Source organism: Pungitius pungitius, chromosome 8, assembly GCF_949316345.1.
Source record: "Pungitius pungitius chromosome 8, fPunPun2.1, whole genome shotgun sequence".
NCBI lineage: Eukaryota > Metazoa > Chordata > Actinopteri > Perciformes > Gasterosteidae > Pungitius > Pungitius pungitius.
The window spans coordinates 1199181-1222022 of record NC_084907.1 but is presented as its reverse complement, the minus strand read 5'-3'; the positions used below and the strand labels follow the sequence as shown (position 1 = coordinate 1222022).

General features: G+C 48.7%; 1 protein-coding gene across 1 annotated transcript; it reads right to left on the bottom strand.

Annotated features, from left to right (window-relative positions):
- Positions 1 to 163: 163 nt before the first annotated feature.
- On the bottom strand, positions 164 to 16194 carry tead3b (TEA domain family member 3 b). The gene is made up of 15 exons (XM_037448158.2): positions 16186 to 16194; positions 13972 to 14233; positions 8871 to 8935; positions 8346 to 8408; positions 8137 to 8199; positions 6231 to 6242; positions 5285 to 5410; positions 5096 to 5136; positions 4811 to 4867; positions 4285 to 4352; positions 4028 to 4164; positions 3478 to 3651; positions 2968 to 3111; positions 2617 to 2769; positions 164 to 2177 (listed from the first exon to the last, which is right to left on the bottom strand). Exons 1-15 carry the CDS (start codon positions 16192 to 16194, stop codon positions 2064 to 2066), a joined length of 1488 nt encoding a protein of 495 aa, XP_037304055.2. The 3' UTR covers positions 164 to 2063.
- Between the last annotated feature and the right edge of the window lie 6648 nt (positions 16195 to 22842).

The following is a 22842-nucleotide window of genomic DNA, read 5'->3' as shown; positions in this document are numbered from 1 at the left end:
TCAAATGCAGAAAGCTAAATTGTGGAATCCAAACACAAACCTAACATCTAGTTTCTATAGGTCTAATGGTATTTTTGATTGTATCAAATAAAATAAGCATCATGAATAAAAGAATTTTACAAACATGTTTAATATGTTTTCTGGGGAAAAATGGCCCCAAAGGCACCATGCGTCTTTTATTGTTAGATACATTTGTTTGATTACATAGTCCAACCTCTACTTTGAAGTATAAAATTGCAATGCACAATGGTAACAAAGACAACAGTAAACCACCTTGAACCAAAAAAACCAACAGAAAACTGCCCACACCATTCAGAATATGATACATTATATATCTCATTATTAATTATCAGCACAATCACACATTATTTTCAGTGAGGCATATGGCAAACACTGAAAGTCAAAAGAAAACAGAATCAAAACCAAGCATGAATCTTGATAATGGCGCAAAACACGTCTGTATAAAAGATAAATTGAGAAACCTGCTAGAGGGGGAGCGTCGTTGTGTCTAGCTTGTGAAATAAGACATTCAAAGCCAGGTCCCAACGCACAACATCTTGAACTTTTATAAAACACTCGTCCAGTGAACCACCCGGAGTAGACACGTGTCTGGTAGGATCCATGGGGGACAGTTCTCCTGTCTCCAATAGGAGTCCTGCAATACGTTTTACAAATCTCCATAACAGTGGAAAACGATCAATACATCTCCAGTGCCCCACCCTGCCCTCCCACCGACTCTCTTCCAACCCTATAAATAACAATCAATGGTCATACTCCACAGCACAGAGACAATAGCTCGCATTAAAGACAATTATTTTGTTTGATTCCAAAATTATTTTACGTCTAATGTCAGTAAAAAAAAAAAAAAAAAGATTTAAAGATTTAAATATCAAAACTGAACTTGAATCAACGAATGCGGCTTCTCCACACATTTAAAAACGGTGAAGCAAATGAACCCACTTCACAGCATACGATCTCTTTTTTAAACAAAAGAAACAGTGATTAACTCCACCCTCCCCCCCCCCCCCCCCCCCTTACTCAAACCATGGTCTCTGTGCTGAGTTACTTGAACACAAATATGAACAGAAAGACTCCTATGTAACACGTATTCCTTTAGCATCCACTGACTCACAGTACACAAACAGTTCATTCTTTTTCTCAATAAGGCCACGTAACTCAAGGCAGAAGACAAGCTGCTGCTTCAGCTCCCCTTCGTGATCTTTTAAGTGCAACCCGGCACGCGTCTTCAAACAGAGTTAACAGTGGATCTGGTAAGGATGGCGCCGCCCTGGCTCTATGTCCGGCGAGCACATTACAAGGCACCCCTAGTGTCAAAAGGCAGTTATAGACAGATGCTTGTAAGACCTGAATTTTGAACGGTGTATTACAATGTAAAAAAAAAAAAAAAAAATCGAAATAGTAGGGTAACGCAACTGAATTGCTCCCTATGTGGACTGTAAAATTGGGATGATCTCCAAACTACAGAAAACAGCCTCCCAACACGTCGATCTGAGAGGCTTCTTTCCCATTTCTTTTGGACAAAGTACACGTGTCTGACTTTTTATCCGACTGCTTAAAAACAAGAGGTAGTAAAAAAAAAAAAAGAAAGATAGCGATCCAAAGTGGCAGACAATGATGTGATCTTTGGGGACTTGCTTTCTGGACAGAACCTACTGCGACGACGCCACGTGGCCGTGGCTCGCGCTCCCTCTTCACTCCACGACGCTTTCCAACGCGTTCTCTGCCCCGCGACGTTTCAGGCTCCATCGTTTCCCTCCACGAAAAGTCAACCACTTCATCATCATTCATGTTTGAAACACATGGAAAATGGCTGGTTGTTCGAAAAAATCCGTAATTCTTCAAAATGTATTTGCGTGTTTCGAGCACGTTGAGATTCACTATTTTTTTTCCCTTGCTAAAAATACTTTTAAAAGTGTCCATGTCATTGTTTGAATGTCTTTATTTGAGGGAGGGGAGGGGGGGGGGTGTTGAGCTGGTTGAAGAGAGATTGCGTCACGCTTCATTCTAAAGTCTGGCTTTTCCGAAACACCCCCGAGGAGCCGTTAGTCTTTAACAAGTCTGTAGACGTGGTACTGAGCTCCATGTTCACTGGTGGAAACCTCGAAAACAAACGCTATACAGAGCAAGGTCTCCTGGGTGTCCCGGTTCGTCACCACCTGGGGAGGGGGGCAGAGGGAAAACACCTTAGTGAGACGGACGAAAAACACCCTAATTTCTTCATTTGTGAATGGCTTATTTTGATATCTGATGTGCCATCAATGGTCTAAATGTGAAGCTGATGCCAGCAGCCGATAGCTTAGCTTATAGCATCGAAGTCACATAATCCACAACAAAAGCCCTCGAATTAACACATTCTAAAAGAATAATACACGTTTTGTAGTTTAGAGGAGGTATTTTGTGCTGTTTCACCCTCGTCCCCCTTTGTGCTAAGCTAAGCTAAGCTAAGCTACATCAAGCGGCTGCAGCTTACTATTGATTTGAAAGATTTGAGGGTTGCATCCATCATCTTGTCCGACTCTCGTCCAGAAAGTGCACGGTGCGTATATCCATAAAAACTGTTCCCTCGACAATCCGATAAAACCAAGGGTGCGTTACCTGTAGGATGGTGAAGTTCTCAAGAACACTGTTCATCATGTATTTCTCCGGCAAGTGTTTGAGTTTGTGGATGAAGTTGATCATGTACTCGCACATAGGAGAGCGGTGGATCCTGTAAACACACCTTCCTCCCTCCATGCGGGCGTATTCTGTCTGTAAAACACACACACACACACACACACACACACACACACACACACACACACACACACACACACACACACACACACACACACACACACACACACACACACACACACACACACACACACACACACACACACAGAGAGTCAAAAACCACAACATCCGTTGTTTCAAGTGTCGAATACAGACTGGTTTGGGTGCGCCTACCTCGACCTTCTCCACGACCTGCTTGCCGAAGGAGCAGACCTTGGTTGAGACGGTGATGGTCATGTTCTCCAGGCTGCTGTACTGGCTGCTGACGCCGTAGAAGGAGCCGGGCCCGTCCTGCATGCCGCTGCTGTTCAGGTCGGCCTGCAGGGTGACACATTTAATCAGATGGGATGTGATGATCCCTGCAGCACGTGGCTTCTCCGCCGTGTTTTGGGTTCATCTTGTGTTAAAACCAACTGTAATGCAATGGGATCATGTCAGTTGAATACAATTAAGTGCATGTACACACGCACATATAAATATATATAAAGAACACTTGTGTGGTTTTAAGGATGTGTGTTTTAATTGATTCAATCTAAATCAGTTGCCATTATTATTGTCTCCCATTGTGCTAAAATGGCTTTGTCCACATGGGGGTCCAGTCAGGCATGAACCACCCAACGTAATAAACAAATGAAAAACATCACCTGCTAACTGGTAGATGATAACAAATGAACACAAACCCACCCAGAACTTAACAAGGAAGAAAGCATTCTGAGGGCCTTTCTCATAAAGCTCTTTAAGCCCCCCTTTCTTCTCAGGGAACTTGTCGTAGATCTGCCGGATGTCCACGGCCTCGAGGAGCGGGTCGCTGTACGAGGGGTTGGTCTGTCCAATGTGGACAAACAGGTGTTTGCTATACTGCAGTGGGCAGAGACAAAAGAGACACGGGACAACGACTTTATCCTCAAGAACGTGAAACAAGGAAGGAGAGCGATGCATTGGCCACCAAAGCCGGGTGAATGTTCTGCTGTTTTCTGATACCTGACGTATCGCAAAGTTCAACTTAGCATACGAACCCTGAACATGTGACGGTATCGTCTGACTCCTGTCAGCGTCTATTAGCATCTATCTTTAAAAAATCTCAGCAGGCTTCACAGCAAGAACACGTCATCAGGAAAAGCCTGCTTTTTAAATGAGCTCTGTGACGTCACCCTAATAAGAAGCTCTGGGCCAAGTGGCCTCCTGACCCCTGGGGGGGGGGGGGGCCCTGGACCTATTGCCCATTTGCACTCACGTTGTCTGGGTCTCTCTGGACCTCCATGAAGGCGGAGTACTCCAGCATCCGCAGCTTCGAGGAGGCGATGGTCCGGTCCTGCCACACCGGCACAGCGGTAGCAGATGGAGGAGGAGGAGGGGCCAAGGGCTCATAACCTGGATGGCACACACACACACACACACACACACACACACACACACACACACACACGCATTGATGAACAATTCTGCTTTCGTTCCCTACAGATCCTCACAGGGGTTCCACTTGGTACCTACTTGGTATGGACTGTGGTAGAGGACCGGACAGACTCTGGTAGGGGGGCTGCTGTGCAAAAGGCTTGATGCTGAAAGACAAGGATTGGTTCAGTGAGACAGTAAGCTGCGCCTGACACAGATGCTTGTGGCACACGGCTCATTTGGTGCATTTGTATTTCGGACCACACATTCGGTCCGTTTCAAAGCGTGAGCGTCAGCTTTAGAACCAGCCAGTCGTAAGTCCACTCGCTTCATTGCTACTCAAAGGTGATGCGTATCATTCATGAATGGTGCTTTTACTGATATATACACTGAAAATACCCCAAAGTATTTCTACATTTTGGTGCTTTCAGTGAACGCAAAGCATCGAACACGAGGAGGTTTCATCCCTTTTTTTCGGCTTTTTTTGTTTTCTTCAATCAAATTGAAAGCAGTCCATTGGGGTTTTTTTTTTATCAGTGCAGGAAACATACGGGACAATGCAGTGTGGAAGAGGAGTTAGTTCTGCTTTGAGCTCACAGCAGGGCATTGACTAGGGGGCACTTACGCATACCTGGTGCGACCAAGCCCAGGAGTCCTTCCCGGGTTGAGATCTAGAACCAGCCTAGTGTGCAAAAACGTGATCCGTTAAACATGCCCCGCATTACCCACCTGGCATCAAACCTCGGCCCGCTCCACTCATCCCCACCACCCAAATTCCAGATACTTATGGTCTAAGTCGCTTTGGAAGAAAGCGTCAGCTAAATGACATGTAATGTGATTTTAATATGGAAATATGCCCTGGTGTCACCTCCCAAACGCCCCGTGGGGTCAGCAGAAAGGGTTTACTCACTCCTGAGAAGGTCCAGGCTGTCCTGGGAGAGAGGGCCAGAACTGCAGAGAGGAGAAAACATTGTTAATGGGTTTTGAAGGATTCCATTGTTTTGGTTTGTTCGCTACGGTAAAACCCAATGACACTTTTATGACTAAACAAATGTGACGAAATGTGCCGTATGAGTGAGAAAATGAGTGGTGGGCTAACTCTGGGTGGTTGGTAGTGGGCAGGAGGCAGTGGTGGGAGGTGATTCTTTATCATACTCGGGGAGACGATCTGTGCGGACGACAGAGCTGCCATGTTCTGCAGGGCTTTGTCCTTCGACGCCTGGTCCTGCAGAGGGGAAGAAGAGCAGTGACGAGAGTCAGCCACTAGGTGGAGCCCTCAGGCCGACCGACTGCGCCACGCCACAATGCATCGCTGTGCTTCTGCTTGGTTCACATCTCAAACATCTAGAATCTCAAAAGGAGAGCCTTGAGGGGTTACCATCAAACACCCATCTCGTCATTATGAAAGAGCAGCTTGACAGAACAAAGCAAAGAGTAGGACGGAGAAGATGAAGCTGCACTGGTCCGTTAGCTTGAGATGAACAAGAATATTTGAATTCCATTATATTACCAGGGTCACCACAGGGAAAGAGAGAACAAAGAGAGTGCACCAATAAAATGACTGCTGTGCGGATTAAAGCGGCAAAATGATGGTGAAATTAAAAAGCCAACGAATTCCTAGAGTACGATACACATTCCATGATTTACAAACACATTAAAGCTTTTATCCTAATGCACCAACCTACTTTGAAATGCATCGTCTTGCCGTTTTTTTTTCCTTTTTTCCATTTTTGCATGAAAAATGGAATAAGATCAATTCAGCTGTGACTTGGCAATAAGAAGGACAGATGTCTCACGAGGGAGACCCCAAAGCGAGAAAGACTCCTCCAGGAGGAGACTCGGGGCGCTACGCTACGGAGGCCGGCGTGCGCGTCAGCGTGGGGTTGAAAGCGTGGCGGTTTCCTAAGCATTGCCTCGGTACAAGGGCGGGGGGGGGGAGGGGGGGGCGCCATGCCAGCAGAGGGCCACAGCAAAGGGGACAGTGCACTGGTGCTGCCAAACAAAGCGCAGGAGGGAAGCATATTGAACAAGTCGGGTCCACTTACCAAATTCATCGCCTGAATCAAAGAAGAGAGAAACCGTTAGTACGGAGCAGCACTAAATGATTTCATTACGCTTTGGTGCACATAAAAACGCCTCTTTTGTGTTTTACACTCAAGGCACATGAGGCACATTTCCACAGAATGCTGCAATATACAGTAACTACATTCATTATTGTATATAATCTGGCTACATTTAGTAATGTTGACACATAGCCTACTGTGTTGCGTCATTGGACTACAGTAAAATGTTGAAGCAATGCACATGAATTCACACAGTTATCATCATAAAACGTTTGTAGGTGTTCTTTGAGGATATTCATTCAGTAAACATGTGAACTCTGAAGCTGGGAAGCACATTGCTTCACAAAAAATCGGATGTTTCCACGGAACAGAAAGACCGACAGAGGAAACACACCAAACCAAAAGGAGCCATCTCCTCGGGGCCCTTTGCGGGCCTTCAGCGTGTTGCATGGAATGCACAGCTGGGGCCCCAGCGAGCGTCCAGTGGAGCCGACACTCGTGGACTTCCTGTTTGTGCAGCTGATGCCGCAGTGGCTACTCTCTTCATTCCCCGAGTGGAAAGAGTCGCTCATCGCCGGGCGACCGGACTCACAGAGAGAGGCTTTGGAAGCTGGTGAGTTAAGCGGGTTTTTCTCTTTGGAAAATAAACGACTTCTGGCTTGACTAATACTTTGATTTGTACTCGTACCGCACATGCACTTTGTCAGTTGATTTCTGACACTTAAAAGCTACAAAAGGGGGGGGAACCGACTGAAGTTCTGCCAATACCATCATCGTCCGAGGTGCGGTGCTGGACACAAACCACTGGAATAAATGACATGCCGGGCAGTTGGACAATTGAAATATGTATTTGTGAAGTACACACGGTATCAGTATGAGATGATTCAAATCATTCTTATCCATTTTGCCACAACAATATGTCCAGTAAAATGTGTCCTGTGGTGTGAAGGAGGCAAAATGCAGATGGTTGTGTATGCAAAAAAAAGTAAAAAGGGAGAAGAATTATTTCACCCTCTCAAGAGAGGATTAAAGTACAAATAAAACCGCTCAGTTGGTGCATAATGTGCATGATCCCGTCTGCTTGTTGACAAACCAACATCTGCTTTATCTAATAATAATACAAATAAAAAGATAAACTGCTTCATTTGCACTTGAATCTTCCTGCTGCAAAAATATGTCACATGTGGACGCCGGTGTCCACTGCATTATTAGTCTGCATTAAATGGGTTAATTTGAGTTGAAGTGAGCACTAAAGAATATTTCTGGGGTATTTACACAAGTCTGCAATGTGTTAATTTAAGTTAGAACGCAAACATTATCTTTTTTAAAAGCATGAAGACCAGAAGGGATTGAAAGAACTACAAAAGGTGTCATCTGATGCAGATTAATGTGTCGTTCTTTTTGTTTGTTTTTTCTGAACGTTGAGCTTCGTGGAAACACATCCCAGACAGACACATCAGAGGAACTACAGGTGTCCCAGTGGAAAGAGTTTGAGGCAAAGAGGAAGTGGTAGAGAAGTGAGAGTCTGCTGCAGAGGACAGGCACAGAGCTGGAGCAACATGCGGCTAAAACAATCCCCGGGCTCATGGGAGCGCTACACTTACTACGGCGAGACTAGTTCTGGTTAAAGAGCGCCTCGCTGCATGCACGCTGCATGCACGCTGCATGCACGCTGCAATCAGCAGGACTGTGGGCACGTCAGAGATTTAACTGCTAAACTGTGTTTGTTTGATCTGATCCAATCCTTCGCTCCCTCGCCAAGCCTGCGTCCACTTATCCGCGCGTCGGAAAGGCGAGCACCGATGACGACGTGCACAAATATGGTGGTTAGTGCAAAAAGCCAAACGCTGAAACCAGCCCCTCGCCGAGGCCGCGGTGAAGCGCATACCTTCAGCTTTGACTGGATCTCGCGAGATTTTCTCCTGGCGAGAACCTGCAAGTGGCTAGAAACCTGCACAGAAGAATAGCCACAGAGGAGGGAAGAGGAAATGAGGTGGCAGGGAGAGAGAAGACAAGGGAAGAAAGAAGAGTAGCCGTAACCAAAGAGGAAAGAGACGCCCGGTCAGTGTGGCCGGGAGGCCGGTGGCTCGCACCTACCTTTATACCTGCCTGGTATTCACGGACCTTCTTCCGTGCTAACACCTGTATGTGACTAGACACCTAGAGGGGTGTGAAACAGTTTTTGAGCAAAAAAACAACATGCACTCACAGATGCATGCATGCATGCACGCACGCACGCACACACACACACACACACAGACGTGCTTACAGAGATAATAAGAGCTTACAATACAATTAAGCTGGTCATACTTTATTATTCTAAACTACATATGCATGACCTACTTTTTAAAGATTTAGATACTCAGTAGAGATACAGTGGGCAAGCTTTGATATTTTGGTCTTTACATGAGATGTGTTATCAGAAATGTATATATATATATATATATATATATATATAAGACCAGACTTATACTTTAAATAACTAGTAATCCACTATTAGTTGTAATTTAGCATGATCCTTCATGAAACAGGTGCTGTTCGGTTATGTCTTGTATTGTCAGTGATTCAAAACCAAACCCATGCATGATTATTCTGATCCATCCATCGTCACGTGTGGTTCACCTGTTTCCTCGTGCGGGTTTTGCCCGTCCTCAGCTTGATGTACCTGGCTATCAGCTCATTGCGACCTGTAAAGAGGAAGAAGAGAAAAAATATTCCCTCAGTGATAACACCCTGAAATTGCCAGAAGGTGGCCCTGTTGTCACAGGTTTTCAGTCCAGTCTTTTCAGTAGCGTGACCCCCCCCCCCCCCTCCCCCGAGGCCAACACACTTGTGTCACAGGTCGCAGGTCATAACGACACCTCTGTTTCCTACAGGAGGCCGCGTTTAAAAAGCTTCCTCCTTCTTTTAAAATAAGATTGACATTAAAAAGGTGGATTTTTGTGCTGTACCCCGACGTTTGCCACCTACTTATTGTCTCCTCACGTGGCTTTGAGGCCTAATTATAGCGAGTCGCTTGGAAAACACGAGCGTGTTTTCATGACGTGACATCTACTCTCGACATTCTGCACAAACAGGTTGTGCGGGGGAACCGGCGTCTTCTGTTCGAGGCTTTCGAGCGGCCCTCTGCACATTGGATGCCGCGCGCGAGACGATAATCTCGTTAATCTGGGATCAAACTAAAGTCACCTTTGGCTTATAAGAAGAAAAAAAAAAAAAAAGAACGATTAGTACGTCGGAACTGTTTTCATTTCTTGTCTTGGCCGAGTCACGTTTACTGGGCTTTTGTGGCAGAGAATTGGGCCAAAAGGGAGAAGTCGAGCCGCGGTGCCACTACCAATAATGATCCGATATTCACACCGTCTGGATCGGCCCTTCAGAACCCACGCGGCAGACTGTGGGTCCAGGAAGTCGATAACGACCGGAGCAACAAGCCTCTTCAGCACTTGGGCCTCCACCAGGATCATTTCCATAAAAGTACTGCGGACCATCTCGCTGTACTCTCAGGAGAAGAACTGTCTGCCGATACCGAGTTAGCCAGCCCCCCCCCCACCCACCCCTCCCCCCTCAGCCCCGGGCCAAGGATGGACACGCCCGCTCCAGCGCCTCCGCATTCCTAACATTCCTCTCAGCCTGTCACATCTGTGCGAGGCGGCCTGATTGGCCCGGGCAGAGCTTGGACCAACGCACACACACACACACACACGAGCACAGAGGTTAGAGCTGGGGCGAGGGCCTTTAGGGGTGGGGGGGTAGTGGTGGTGGTGGTGGTGGTGGTGGGGGGGGGGGGGGGGGGTCGTCGGTTAGAGGGGCAAAAGGGGCAGCTGATGCTGTAACTCTTGGAGGAAGCACAAAGCCAGAACTGTCTCTGCCAACAACTGCCACCTGGCAGCGGAGCAGCCCCCTCCTCCCAAAACAACACCACCGCGTGACCCCCCCCCCCGCCCCCAGTGGACGACGGCAGCACCTGCCGCCGGCCGTCCCCGCAGAGAGACGGCAGAGGAGGGACAATGGCGGTACGACCCCCCCCGCGCCGCGCGCGCAACTGTCAGTCTCAATCTCTTTGGCAGAGGAGGGGGGCAGGGGGAGGGGGGGGGGGTATTACAGCGTCCCCACCACAGGGTTCTTCTCAGAATTTCACAGATATCTCGTTGCGTGAAGTCGGCTTTGAGAAAGAGAAAGACATGGACTCCTCCTGGGGGGGGGGGTTGGAGGGGGGGGGGGGGGTTGGAGGGGGGGGGGGGGGGGGGTTGTTGGTCAGACGGTAAATTCACAGCCGACTTTTGGGTTCCGAGAGGGCTAAAGCTCCCCTTCACGATGTTTGGGAATTTCCTACTTATTTTTAGAGCCTAAGGCTTTGCTGGTGAACCGGAGCAGAGCGGATCACATCAGCGGATCTTCTCCCAAACATCTGGCCGCTTTTCAGAGGGTTTCAAAATGAAGGTTTCGTTTCACGTCGCGCACGGTTTCCTGGAGAGACGCCTCACCGAAGCCACTTGAAGCAACTTTCAAAAAGAACTTTTTATTAGATGAACGTTAAAACTGGACAAATGGAAACCGTTCACACGGTTATTTCTCTCACCAGAAACTCAAATCTGCTTCGCGATGTAAAATCACATCCTGACTTATATTTTTAAAAAGCCTGAACTTTTGAAGTCTGACGAGCAGCAGCAGCAGCAGCAGACTGGTGTCATTAGTTGATGATTTTATTTTTAGGGAATAGAGAGGTTAGATCTCCGTGTTCACAGCAGCTGCAGCCGTGGAAGCCGAGATCTGCTCAGACATGACGTGGTGAAGGTCAGGGAGAAGGGAGAGGGGGGGGTGCAGGGGGGGGGCATTGACAGGTGCACGCAAACAGACGCGGTTGTGCAATCGCTGGTCAGGGCCTCGCTCGGCCCTCGGCCCGCCCCACAATGGCTGTGCCTCCATCTCTTCGCGCCCCCCCCCCCGAAGCGCTGCAGCCTCCAATCCTTAACCTCTTGCCCGCCGGGACACGCCGACCCCCTTCTTTTTTTTTTGCCTTTTACTACACGGCCGCTGGAATTTTCCACTTCCACGTCGAGATAGAGAGCAAAAAGGTGATCTCCCTCCGCTGGCCCCTCCCTCCTCCGTCTCCCTCTCTCCCGAACCCTTCCTCCTCCTCCTCCTCCTCCTCCTCCTCCTCCTCCCTTCTCATAACATTGAGGTAATCCTAAATTGCTAGCATACTGCACGGCCGTGACTGCAAACATTCCTCACATCTCGGTGAGGAGCTGCTCAGTCATCACTCGCTCAGACCCTCACACACCACATCTCCTCTTTTTACCCCCCCCCCCCCCCCCCCCCCGAAAACTGCTGCTAAAGGCGGCCTTCAAAAAAACGTTTCTCATTTTTTTTTTACCCAGAGTGCTTTGCAGGCGTGACTGCTGCAGGACTGGGAGATATGTGTGTGTGTGTGTGTGTGTGTGTGTGTGTGTGTGGGAGGGAGGGGAGGGGTGGGGGTGGGGGGGGGTTCAATATACCTGTCAAGGCCAGAAAACGCCGGGGAAGAACATGTCAGCACAGCCCCGAATAAAAACAAGATGGACCACATTTCTTTTTGACGCACAGATCTCCTGCGAACCCTCCCACGGAGGAGCCAGCTGTTCCCCCAATGCTGGTCCTGCTTTCTGGAGGAATGGGAACCAACATTTTTGATGTGTGTGTGTGTGTGTGTGTGTGTGTGTGTGTGTGTGTGTGTGTGTGTGTGTGTGTGTGTGTGTGTGTGTGCAGATTGGCTTCCCTCACAGAGAGAGAGATGAGCGTAGCAAAGCCAGTTCAGATTATTATTCAAGTAAAAGTGTTTTTTTGAACTCGTTGTCAACTGTGAGCCATTTACACGACCGGGTCCCCCCCGTCTGGGGGGTCCAGACGGGTTTGGAGACGTGTGGAGAGTCATCTCGCTCGTGGAGATGGAAAACTGCAAAAGGTTTCCCACCAGATGGAAACAGATTTTTTCTTTATCTGGCAAGGAACATTCCCAACAGGAGGGATGACCACTGGGAGTCGGGGGCTGAAAGGTAGACGGCGTTACGCGGTAAACATTCCCCCCCCCCAGCTGGCGTCAGGGCCGCTTTCAGAGGTCTGAGGTAATCACCTTGTGAGACGGCTTCTTCTGGGGCCCTGCCAGCGCAGCCTCACATGACTTATTGTAAGGGGAGCGGGGCTTCAGAAAGGGGTCCTGGCAGTGTGCCGCTGAGGGGGGGGGGGGGGGGGGGCGAATGCACGGCGCCGCTAACCAGGGTTAATATGAGCTGGGCCTTGGTTCTGTACCCCAATTAAAAGCATGTTGTGAACTTGTTACCCTGAGAATTATTGAATAGGTTTACGGATGCTGTCCGCCTGAAATGGACATTTGACATTTGATTGGTTTCATCATATTCAAATTTAATTCTACTTGAATGACATCAGAAATGCTTTCTGTATACAGACTGAACGTTTCATTATAGACTGGTGTGTTATTTACTTTTTTTAATCTAAAAAATGTCAAAATAAACATGAAAAATCTACCCTTGAGCCCAAGGCAATGTCCTTATGGGCCATATTTGGTTTAACAATATACTCTTAGAGCAGCAGAGCATCACATTAGACAAGGTGGAATCTACAGATGTTTGATAACTGACCGAATCATAAATGAATCCTTTTCTGTTGACTTGTTTAATCCCGACTAGTGCTCCTTAATACGGGATTAGAATAACAGAAGCCGAGGTATTTCAGGTATGTGCTTGTCCTTGAATATCAAATGAGGAGATGATATATAATTATGGGTGAATCACACCAGAAGAATGTCATCTGACTTCAGGAGGAGAAAAATCTACACACACACACACACGCACACACACACACACACGAGGACACACACCAGGAGAAAAGGGATTTAAAAAGCAAACACTGATGTTTGTGAAATGTGCCGCCTGGTTGAGACCTTGTTGTCAATGATTGGGGATTTTTATGGCCTCTCTCTCTCTCTCTCTCTCTCTCGAGTTTTGACTCATTGTGGACAATAATCAAAGGGGCGGAGCGGCATGAGGAGGTTAAAAAGTGAGGCAGAAACTCCAGGAAATCAGCACCTTCAGCTTCAAGTGCTAAACCGAATCAGCAGATGAAGTGATGAAAGACAAACGCGTTCAAGTCGGAGCCCTTTGCCAACACGTCCATCTGGATTCTTTTCAGGGCTCTAAACGCTCGACACCTGCATTTTAATGGAGGCGCCGCAGGAGACCAGGTAACAACCCAGGGACCATACGGAGGATCGAAATCCAAATGCCAACGCGATGCCTCCATTCACGCTGTGCTAATTACCCCCCAAACCGAACCGAACCGAACCCCCCCCCCCCCCCCCAAGACAAAAAAAACCCCTCTCCCAAACAGATAAAGCAGGTTTGGCAACCTAACGCGCAGCGAGGAAGAGAAAGGAGGCCGTAAAACGGGGGGGGGGGGGGGGGGGGGGAGAGATGCTCTCAGGACAGCGGTAAGCGGGCTCTTGAGGGACTGGAAGAACCGGCCCCCCTGGGTCACGACCCGACACGCACAGACTTGCTGACGAGCGCTCGCTGTGGGAACAAAGGGTTTCCACCTCACGAGAGAAAGGAAGCGCGCTTTTTTTTCTTCCAGTTCGCTTCTCTTTCAGCCACAAAACCATCGGGGCCCACGTGCGGTGTCCTCATGTCCTCAGCGAACACCTGGAGCCCGAAGGAGGACTCACCGTACATCTTCCCCTCGTCGGAGAGGATGATTTTCCTCCTGCCACACGGAGGGTAGATGGCGAGGGCCTCCTGGAAGCTCTGCTCGATGTCCGGGCTCCACACGCCCTCGGCGTCCCCGTCGATGGCCTTGTCCTCGTTGTCCCCGTCCAGCCCATCTTCTGGGCTACCGTTGGCGCTCCACTCGTTGGACGCAATGGTGGCGGCTCCCCCTTGGGCCCGACCCCGAGCCCCCCGAAAGTCAAAAGGATCTGCGGCGAAGACCTGGCAAGGAGAGATGGGGGAGGTTACATTTACAATAGAATTCTTCAGCAGATGTGGACGAACACGCAGGCAGCGCGATGAAAACCAATCAATCAATCAATCAATCAAAGATGACTGGACAGACCATATCTGTGCCTTAACTCAATATGGCTTATTTATTGCAGAATAATTAAGGAATAAGTGCCGCATTTTTCCCCTCGGCTTAATGTAAATGTGTTTTTATTTTTTATGAGATTCTTTTAGAATGCCTGAAGTAAGGTCAAAGGTCAACATGACTTGAACAGATTTCATAAGGTTTTTTTCTACCACGTAAATAATAAGTATAAAAAAGTAAAATAAGTAAATAAGCCCCTTTTTTGCTAACTTAACAATAATGCGTGGTCCCTTGTGCACTCTGCAGAACTCCATTGTTGTCTAAGTAACGGATAACGCAAAGCGGGCAGGGCCCCCGCTCTCATCAGCTTATGACCAAAGCAATCAAGTCTTTTCAACCAAGCATCCCTTCAAAAAGGCTTTTTGTATTCATCTGAACGTTACATCAAACAACACGGTTCCATAGCAACGGTGTGCTTCCATAGCAACGGTGTGCGATGAGGAAACAACAAGCTGGAGAAATGCATCAAGTCACAATCGACTATTTAACAAAGTTGTGTAACAAAAACATTGAGCTGCAAATACACTCTTTAGTGTTTAGCCGTTCCATCAATCACCATCAAGTAAAAAAAAACATATCCAATAATAACTTTGGGTTTTTTAATACATTAATAATATTATATCCTTCTTCTAGCCGCCGAAATGATCCAAACCATCGCGTTTTGTTTTCTGTCTCGACGCCACAGTTGGAAATGCGAGTCACGTGATGAAAAGCGTCCCGTCTCCTTCTCTCTGTTCTCCGTGACATTCAGGAACTAAAAAAAAAAACCTTTACTGCCGATCTGCTGGTTTCGTAATCTCCCCAAAGCGGTTCTTGGGCTGCATCCACTCGTTGCTTCGCCTCTTCACGCCGAACTGGAAGAACCAGTCGGCAAAGAGCCGGCTGCCCACGGCTCGCTGAGCGTTTCCTCGTTTTCAATTCACAATTCAACACCCGACAATAGCGCCTGCAGACGATCCCTTCAATATGAAGGTTGGACTTCAAGGAGGAACTCGTTTCCCTTTGGAGGTCAAAGTTCACCTGACAAAATACATTTCTGACCTCCAGGTCTGTAAAGTTAAGCCAATTCAGACGAGCTTTAAACTCGCGTCGTCCCCGACATCCGCGGAGCCAATTGTTCTGTCACAAATAGGAGTCTGGTTTTAAGTCAATGAGCAAAGATGGTGAACAACTGGCAGTTTCAATAGAGCACAATGTTCATTTAGTAAAGGATGGTGCCATTTGGAGTCAAATGGGCCATAAATAAGCTTGGAACTGGTTGCAAAAATGAAAAAAAAAAAACAAGATGGCTGCAGAGCTTCGTGGGTCCATGTAAAGCACAACGAGAATGAGGAATGTCATTCATCTGTAGGTCACTGCGTTGGCATTCTCTGACATTTCAATGAATAAACAACTGTAATTATGACTATAATTCTCTCTACTGGCCAAATGAATTTAAAATATTCCATAAAAGGGGGTTTGAAGACCTCACTAATCAGCGCTGGCCTCAAAGAATCCTTGTGGTGTGGGAACTGGGTCCCAGTGTGGTTTCCTTATGGCTGACGGCAGGCAAAGGTCTTAAGTATTCTTCAAGATGCCTGTTGAGCATCGTATTGTTTCTGAGAGGGACGTCTGTGAAGTAACCACGACGCTCCCAGGATGCTCGTGTTTCTGCTGTCTGCATTTCTGCAGATGCTGATAAAGGGAAATGTTCAAGGGGTAAATACAAAGAGTCACGTTGTACTTACTTATCGGGGGTCAGAATGATTTGTTACATTATCCCCTCAGTGTTAATTCCTAAGTATGAGCCATATTTTACCTCGATCATGAGGTCTTGCACACTTAGGTCAAATGTTATCAGTATGGTTCTTGTGAAATAAAAATCCACCCAGATATTTCATCTTGTTCTTCTAATTTTATTTGATAAAATGATATTATGAGGAGAATATCAACCTCTTGTTGTTAAGGATAAATGGGGGAGCCTTGACATATCCTTTCTTCCAGATCATAATGCACGACTCTTAATGAATAGAGAGGCTCCTCTCTATTTATCAAGAGTCATTATTAATATAATCTATAATGTGCATTATGATCTACAAACGGCCGCTTTCTCTCTCTCCCCGTCATCGTTGAACAGGAAATAAAAAGATCAAAGGGGGGGGGGGGAGATCCTATTCTACGATGAAACGAAGGCACGTCACTGAACTCAAGCGACACTTTGACAGCCATCCACAAGTCGAGCTGCTAATTTTAGCGGCGGGGGCCTTGGTCGCCGCGGGGCCTTTGCAACGGGGTCACGGCGTTAAAACTCAACGCTGAAACCGAGCCCTCGCCAGCAGCTCAAGTGACTCGTCCTCGCCGGTCGCCCCCCGTGACGGAAACATAGAAACAATGTTGAGTCAATTATAATAAAACCAAAAGCTTTGGATTGAAATATACTAAATTGGTTATTTTTCAAGAAACAAAGAAATGAACCGTGTGTGTTTTTTTCTATTTATTTATTTGATTAATCAGATATTAAAGGACTTTTCATTTCAAATAAGAAAAGATGTCCACTTCAAATGTCTGGTTTTTTTTAAACTAATAGTTCAAAATACAAAAGCATTTCGTCTTAATGTCTTAAGATGCACAAGGAGATGACCAGAACCTTCTTAACAATTATTTCTTGAAAGTGTACTAAAAAAAATGTAACTACTAACTAACTAACATTTTGATAATGATTTGAATAATCATTTTGAAGGAACAAATGGTCATACTAACATTGAAATCATCATCATTCTCCTGCTGTCAGCAAACTGAAAAGTCCTCCTCATCTTCACACATGAAACCCTTGAAGGTCCCTTTGTGCGGCCCAAAGGATTTCATTAATGAACGCACAGGTGCCGCAGGGCGACGGCTTTAGTAGAGCAGCAAATCAAAGACTCAAGTGGTGGCAAAGGAGGGAGCAGTGGGGGGGGGGGGGGGGGGCATGGGGGAGAGACGGCCAACTCCATTGTTTATCTCCAATTATAGCAGAGAAAACACTGCAGAGCTCCTCTGTGCCGCGATGCACGACGCGAGCGGCGTCGAGGAGGAGGAGAGAGAGGCGCTCCGACTGGGGGAGAAACAGGAGGGGGGGTGGGGGGGGGGCTGAATTCCAGACATGTCCTTATTAAGAAAGGGCTGCGAGTGCTCACTGTTTCTCCTCCTGCCTCCCTTGTGTCAACCCAACGCCCTCCCTCCTCTGCCATAACCCCCCCCCCTCCCCGTCCCCCGTCCCCCCCCACCACCCAGTGCTCAGAACGTCTCTACCCAAATAAGGACAGGAGACCAGGGGATGCGTGTATGGGAGGAGTGGGGGGGTTTGGTTGGTTGGTTCGTTGCAGAGCTTGGGGGGGGGGGGGGGGTGCAGGGGGGAGGAGGTGTGTGTGTGTGTGGGGGGGGGGGTTGTCCAATTTAGGCGTCCACTTTGGGGTCTGAAAAAAAAAAAAAAGCCCAGTGGGATTGTTCCAGCTGGAATGCGCCATCAGCAGTGAGACTGGAGGCGTTTCACATCCTGCGGAGTCGCTCCACACTCGGGATGAAATTGAATAAATAAAAGCTGTTTTTTTTTTTGTTTTTTTTTTTGTGGCCTGAAATGCAACGGCTTGTTCGAACTTCAAGATGGAGTCGTCAGAGCAGAGGAGCTGCTGTGACGGACACATTGGTCCCATTAGAACAGCTGTGGTGCAGACGCCGTGTCACAACAAGCAGCGACTCATTTCACTAAATAAAGTGCAGATGAAGACCGGAGGCAGCATGCGGTCACTAAGTCAACCTGCGGCTTCTCAAATGACATCTTTACCATTTAAATTAACAACGACGACACAAATTAGCCTTCACCGTCGAAACACACTATGAGATTAATCGGGGGGGGGGGGGTTGGGGGGGGTAATCTCCAGATCAATGGATAGTGAAATCAATCGTTGGTCACCTGTGCCACGGCCTTTTTTGGCTTCCCAGCCCCAAACACAGCGGGCACTGCGGGTTTATCTGCGACTCCCCCCGCCCAAAGTCTATTGGCACCGCGCTCGGTTCCCCCCCCCCCTTTTTTTTTTTTTTTTTTTTTACATTTTCTCCCCTAAACGGGATTGTGTGAAGTGTTCCAACGAATTCCAGTAATTCTACTGAGTCACTGCGAGGCTGCCAGGTCACCGGGGGAGGGGGGGGGGGGGGGGGGGGGCGAGCGCTCGCTATTACCTAAACCAGCAAAGGGATGCCGTCGCAGGCCTTTGTTAGAAAGGAGGAAATCCCGTACAAAGGCCTCGGGTTTCGGTAGCTGCTGGTGGACGGCGTGTCGATCGACGCCTTCCTCGCCGTGAAGGAGAGCGGGTTTTTATTCCTCTATTTCATCCCCCACCGACCAGATGGGTTTCTACTCACGCGGTGGAATTTTTAAAAGTCTACGGCGGTCAGAACCACTGCGTCACGTCTCGGCAGGTTTTTTTTCTTCTTCTTTTTCCGGGCCTCATGGAAGCGCCGCTGGTCCAGTCAAACCTCCAGACCCTCACGATCCAGACAGGATGGATCGTAGGATCTCACCCGGAGACTAAACATCCCGCCGGGAGAGAGAGCCGAGTAGAACAACACAATGTGACCCGCGCTCTCCTCAAAGTGCTTCCGACTGCCGGGTACAAGCAAACACGGGCAGAAAGGCTGGTGGTTCGACGGGTTCCTGCACCGGGTCCACCGGGCTGAAGACCTCCGAGGGGCTCGGTGCTGAATAGGAGACCGTTACAACTCATTCACCTAAACCGTACAACTTGACCATGACTCAATTCTGCCGACTCAGAGGAAGGGTCCTGGTCCACCGTGGAGCCGCAGGGCCTGCTAGCGTCGGTCTCTACGTCACCGGAAGCTCGGATGCACATCGGATGCACATCGGATGCACCTCGGATGCACCTCGGATGCACCTTGGATGCACATCGGATGCACATCGGATGCACCTCGGATGCACGACCAAATGTGCCCCCTTGTCTTAAAAGAAATGCAGCCTTTGTTAGGCTGGGACACTTGTTGGCAGAGGACAGGCCCCCCCCCCCCCCCCCCACCTCCCGCTTAGCCAAGAGTTAAACACACCTCCACCAAACTTCACATTTCACACACAGTAACAGATCCACAGCTTGAAGCTCCTCCACACGTCTGGGGTTGAGGGGCGCTCACAGATGTCATCCACACACACACACACACACACACACACACACACACACACACACACACACACACGGGGCAACAGCCACACACACACACACACACACACTCTTGACAGGGGAAACAACAGGACTTGGTGGCAGAAAGAGCAGCTGCTCTCTAGGGTCAGATTACAGATAAAGAAAACATTTTGGGGAGCAGGCGAGGGAAGCTGGAGACGCTTCCTCACTCCTTTAAAGCAGAAAGCCACGTTTTGACGCTGCCACTATTTCTAAGGGATTAAAAGGCGGTGAAGTTTTCCGCGAAGGCATGAGACCGATCTCCCCGAAAAAAAGAATAATAACATAAAAAACCCAGAACCCCCCCCCCCTCGCCCCCCCTCCCTCCCGTGTCTGTGTTTGGCCCTAATAAATTCCCTCCAGCTCCTCCAATAACTTCCTCCTACTTCCTATCTGGCGCGGCGCTCAGGAAACAATCAGAGCCGAGAGGGAGCCAACTGCAAAGGAGGCAGAAAGAGAGGCAGAGGGAAAACGCACACAATCACACACACACACACACACAAGCGCACACACGCACATGCCACATGCCACATGCTACGCTTGTCAAGTCAAACATTTGCAGTTTGATTGCAGCTGCATGGCTGAGACCAACAATAAAGAGACATCGTTTTCTTTTCTCGCCGTCACTGATTTTTATTTTGCTGCCGTGTGGAAACGCGCTTTGAGGTGAGGAGGGGTCACTTTTTATTTTTCACTGATGACTTGGTACCACAAGCACCAACACAAAGCCCGATTCATTCACTGGTGGTCCACCTTGGATTGTCACACTTTCACAGAGTTAAGCCTAAATCCAGCTGAAGAGGGAAAGACTGACAAAAAAAACGGTGGGATTCTGCCAGAAAACTTCTCTCTGGGTTTTTTTTTGTTTTTTTTCTTACAGGCTGAATCAGCATTTTAAAAATCGGAAAATTTCCAGAGAAAGCAGCGGAGAAGCCACGCTAGCCTGAATTGGTCATTTTGTGGCGAGGGGAGCGGTTTGAAGCCATAATCTGTGAAACCTTTAAGACATGCAGAACCTCTGCAGCAGCCAATGAGTCCTCGGACCGTACGGAGCTCGGAACACGGCATTAAAAGCAGCCGTGGCTTTGATGAGGAACACACAGAGGAGACTTTCATGAGGAGGAAAATCACCATTAGACATAAAAATCCAGAGCGGAGAGAGAGGGAACTTGTTTTACTGTTGCACATTTAATGCATTTTCTAAAAGGCCCGATGCCCCCCCCCCACAAAACCACTCGGACACCTGTGTGGTTTCACATTTGGAGCCAAAACAAAAAAAAAACTCATTGCTGCAAAGGGAGATCATCCCCCAACCAGCAAAAGGATTAAAGGGGTCTCACATGGGTGCCCTTGGGTCACTGGAGCTCCAGTGCGACAAACAGGCCTCACACACACACACACACACACACACACACACTCGTCTCTGAAACAACAGACGGGCTGGGTGAGCTTCATGTCATCTACAATGGAGGCTGGAGGACACACACACACACACACACACACAGACGCTGCTCTTTGGAGAACATGTGTGTGGACCTCCGCTGGAGAAAGAAGAACTCAAACGTGTAGCGAGTTGGGGACAACCGACACAAAGACCACACTGTTCTAGGCCCCTCCCCCCCGGCTCCTCCCCCCTGAGCGCTCCGAATGGGAGGCCAGAGAGCTTATCTGGTGAAAACCTCACGGTTTGGAGCATACGTCAACATGTGCGGTGCATTAACGGGGAAAACAATGCCGATCAATGTGCGAGGGGGGGGAAGAGGCCGCTGGAGGAGACCGTTTGGGGCGTTTGGCTGGTCCGCCTGTAACCACCGGCTCGTTAGCCGCTGGTTAGCGGCAGGCCGCGTATTGTCCCCGCCGGCCGCCGCTAATGCCCCGAGGGCCGCGGGCTGTTCTCTGAGGCCCCCCCTCTGTGTGTGTGCGCTCGCCACGCACACACGTGCACGCGGTATTTGTTCACATCTGGGTCGACAGAGGGGGGGGGGCAAGTGTCCGCCATTTGTACGAGCGCCGTTGGGCCAACGTCTGCACAAATGGGCCGAAGCTCATTAGCCGCCCTGCTGTGGGTTTCACACCGCCGGGCGAAGCCGCTCGCCGACAAACGGTCAACAGAGCTGCAGCCGAGCAAACACTCCGAGAGGGGGAATACCAGCACATTCTGCACATTGTGAATAAACTTTGAAAAAAAGCATAAACATCAGCACATGCTCATTAACTCTTCCTTTACGAACCAGCGCCCCCCCCCCCCCCCGACCGAGGAACACAGCTGGGGAGGAAAGGGAGAGAAAAAGTGCCACTTTGAGGGGATACAACCCCGAGTAATCTAATTGACCTCCGTGACCGCGAGCGAAGCTGTAAAACCCCTCACATGCGAAATCCACAGCGGCTTCGGGAGCATAAAGTGCATTCAACGGGAGAAGAAACCCCCCCCACTCCCCCCCCAAAAAAAGGAGACCACATTGCAGATTTGGAGGGCTGCATGAAAACAATGGATGGGAATCTGTCGGAGCAGCACAATGCTTAATCCTTTCCAGATTTACCCATCGGCATCAGAATCTATTATTAGGCATGTTGGCGTGTCTCATTTACCAAAGACACATTGTTTCGGTGGTTCTGGTTGTGGTGGTTCTGGTTCTCAGAACATCATTCCCACATGTTGATCGAAAAGTACGGCTCTAACTGTGGATTTTCGCCTGACGAGACGACCAGGAAGATAAAACGTCCTCCTTATCGGCGTCGCATCAGGAGATCGTATCTCCAACACCAGACCTCGTTCTCGCAGGCAGACGCGGGCCCCGGGAAAGTGTTTTTTTTTTTTATTCCACACAAACACGGTGAGGATAATTCAACAATGTGGTAAAATACTGAACGAAAATATGACCGTTTCAGGAATGCTGCTGCGGTGTAAGCACGGCGGCAAAAGAGGAGCGACGCAGACGGGTTCCACCTCCCCCCCCCGCGAGCAACCTGACGGACGGCATTCTGCTCCTCAGTCAAACGTGCAGATGTGGGGGACAGAAGCCCTCTGACCAACCGGTGGCTTCCTCTGATCAACGTTCAAACCCGATCTAACGACACAGAGTGGGAGAGCAGGTGCAGCCCGAGGTGGCACTTAGAGAGAGTTATACCATTAGCTTGCGTGCATATCGGTGCATCTCAAATCCTCACCTCTGAATGATGTGCTTAGAAGGACTTTGCAGGGTGTCACCGCGTGTTTTCTGTGTGTAAGATAGAAGGAAACGATAGAT

What these genes read in the sequence shown, in the direction of transcription:
- tead3b (XM_037448158.2), bottom strand. An exon ending in CAGCCTGGACCTTCTCAGGA is followed by an intron (nt 4,868 to 5,095) that starts GTGAGTAAACCC and finishes TTTGCACACTAG; the next exon opens with GCTGGTTCTAGATCTCAACC. An exon ending in TCTTCCTTGTTAAGTTCTGG is followed by an intron (nt 3,112 to 3,477) that starts GTGGGTTTGTGT and finishes GTCACCCTGCAG; the next exon opens with GCCGACCTGAACAGCAGCGG.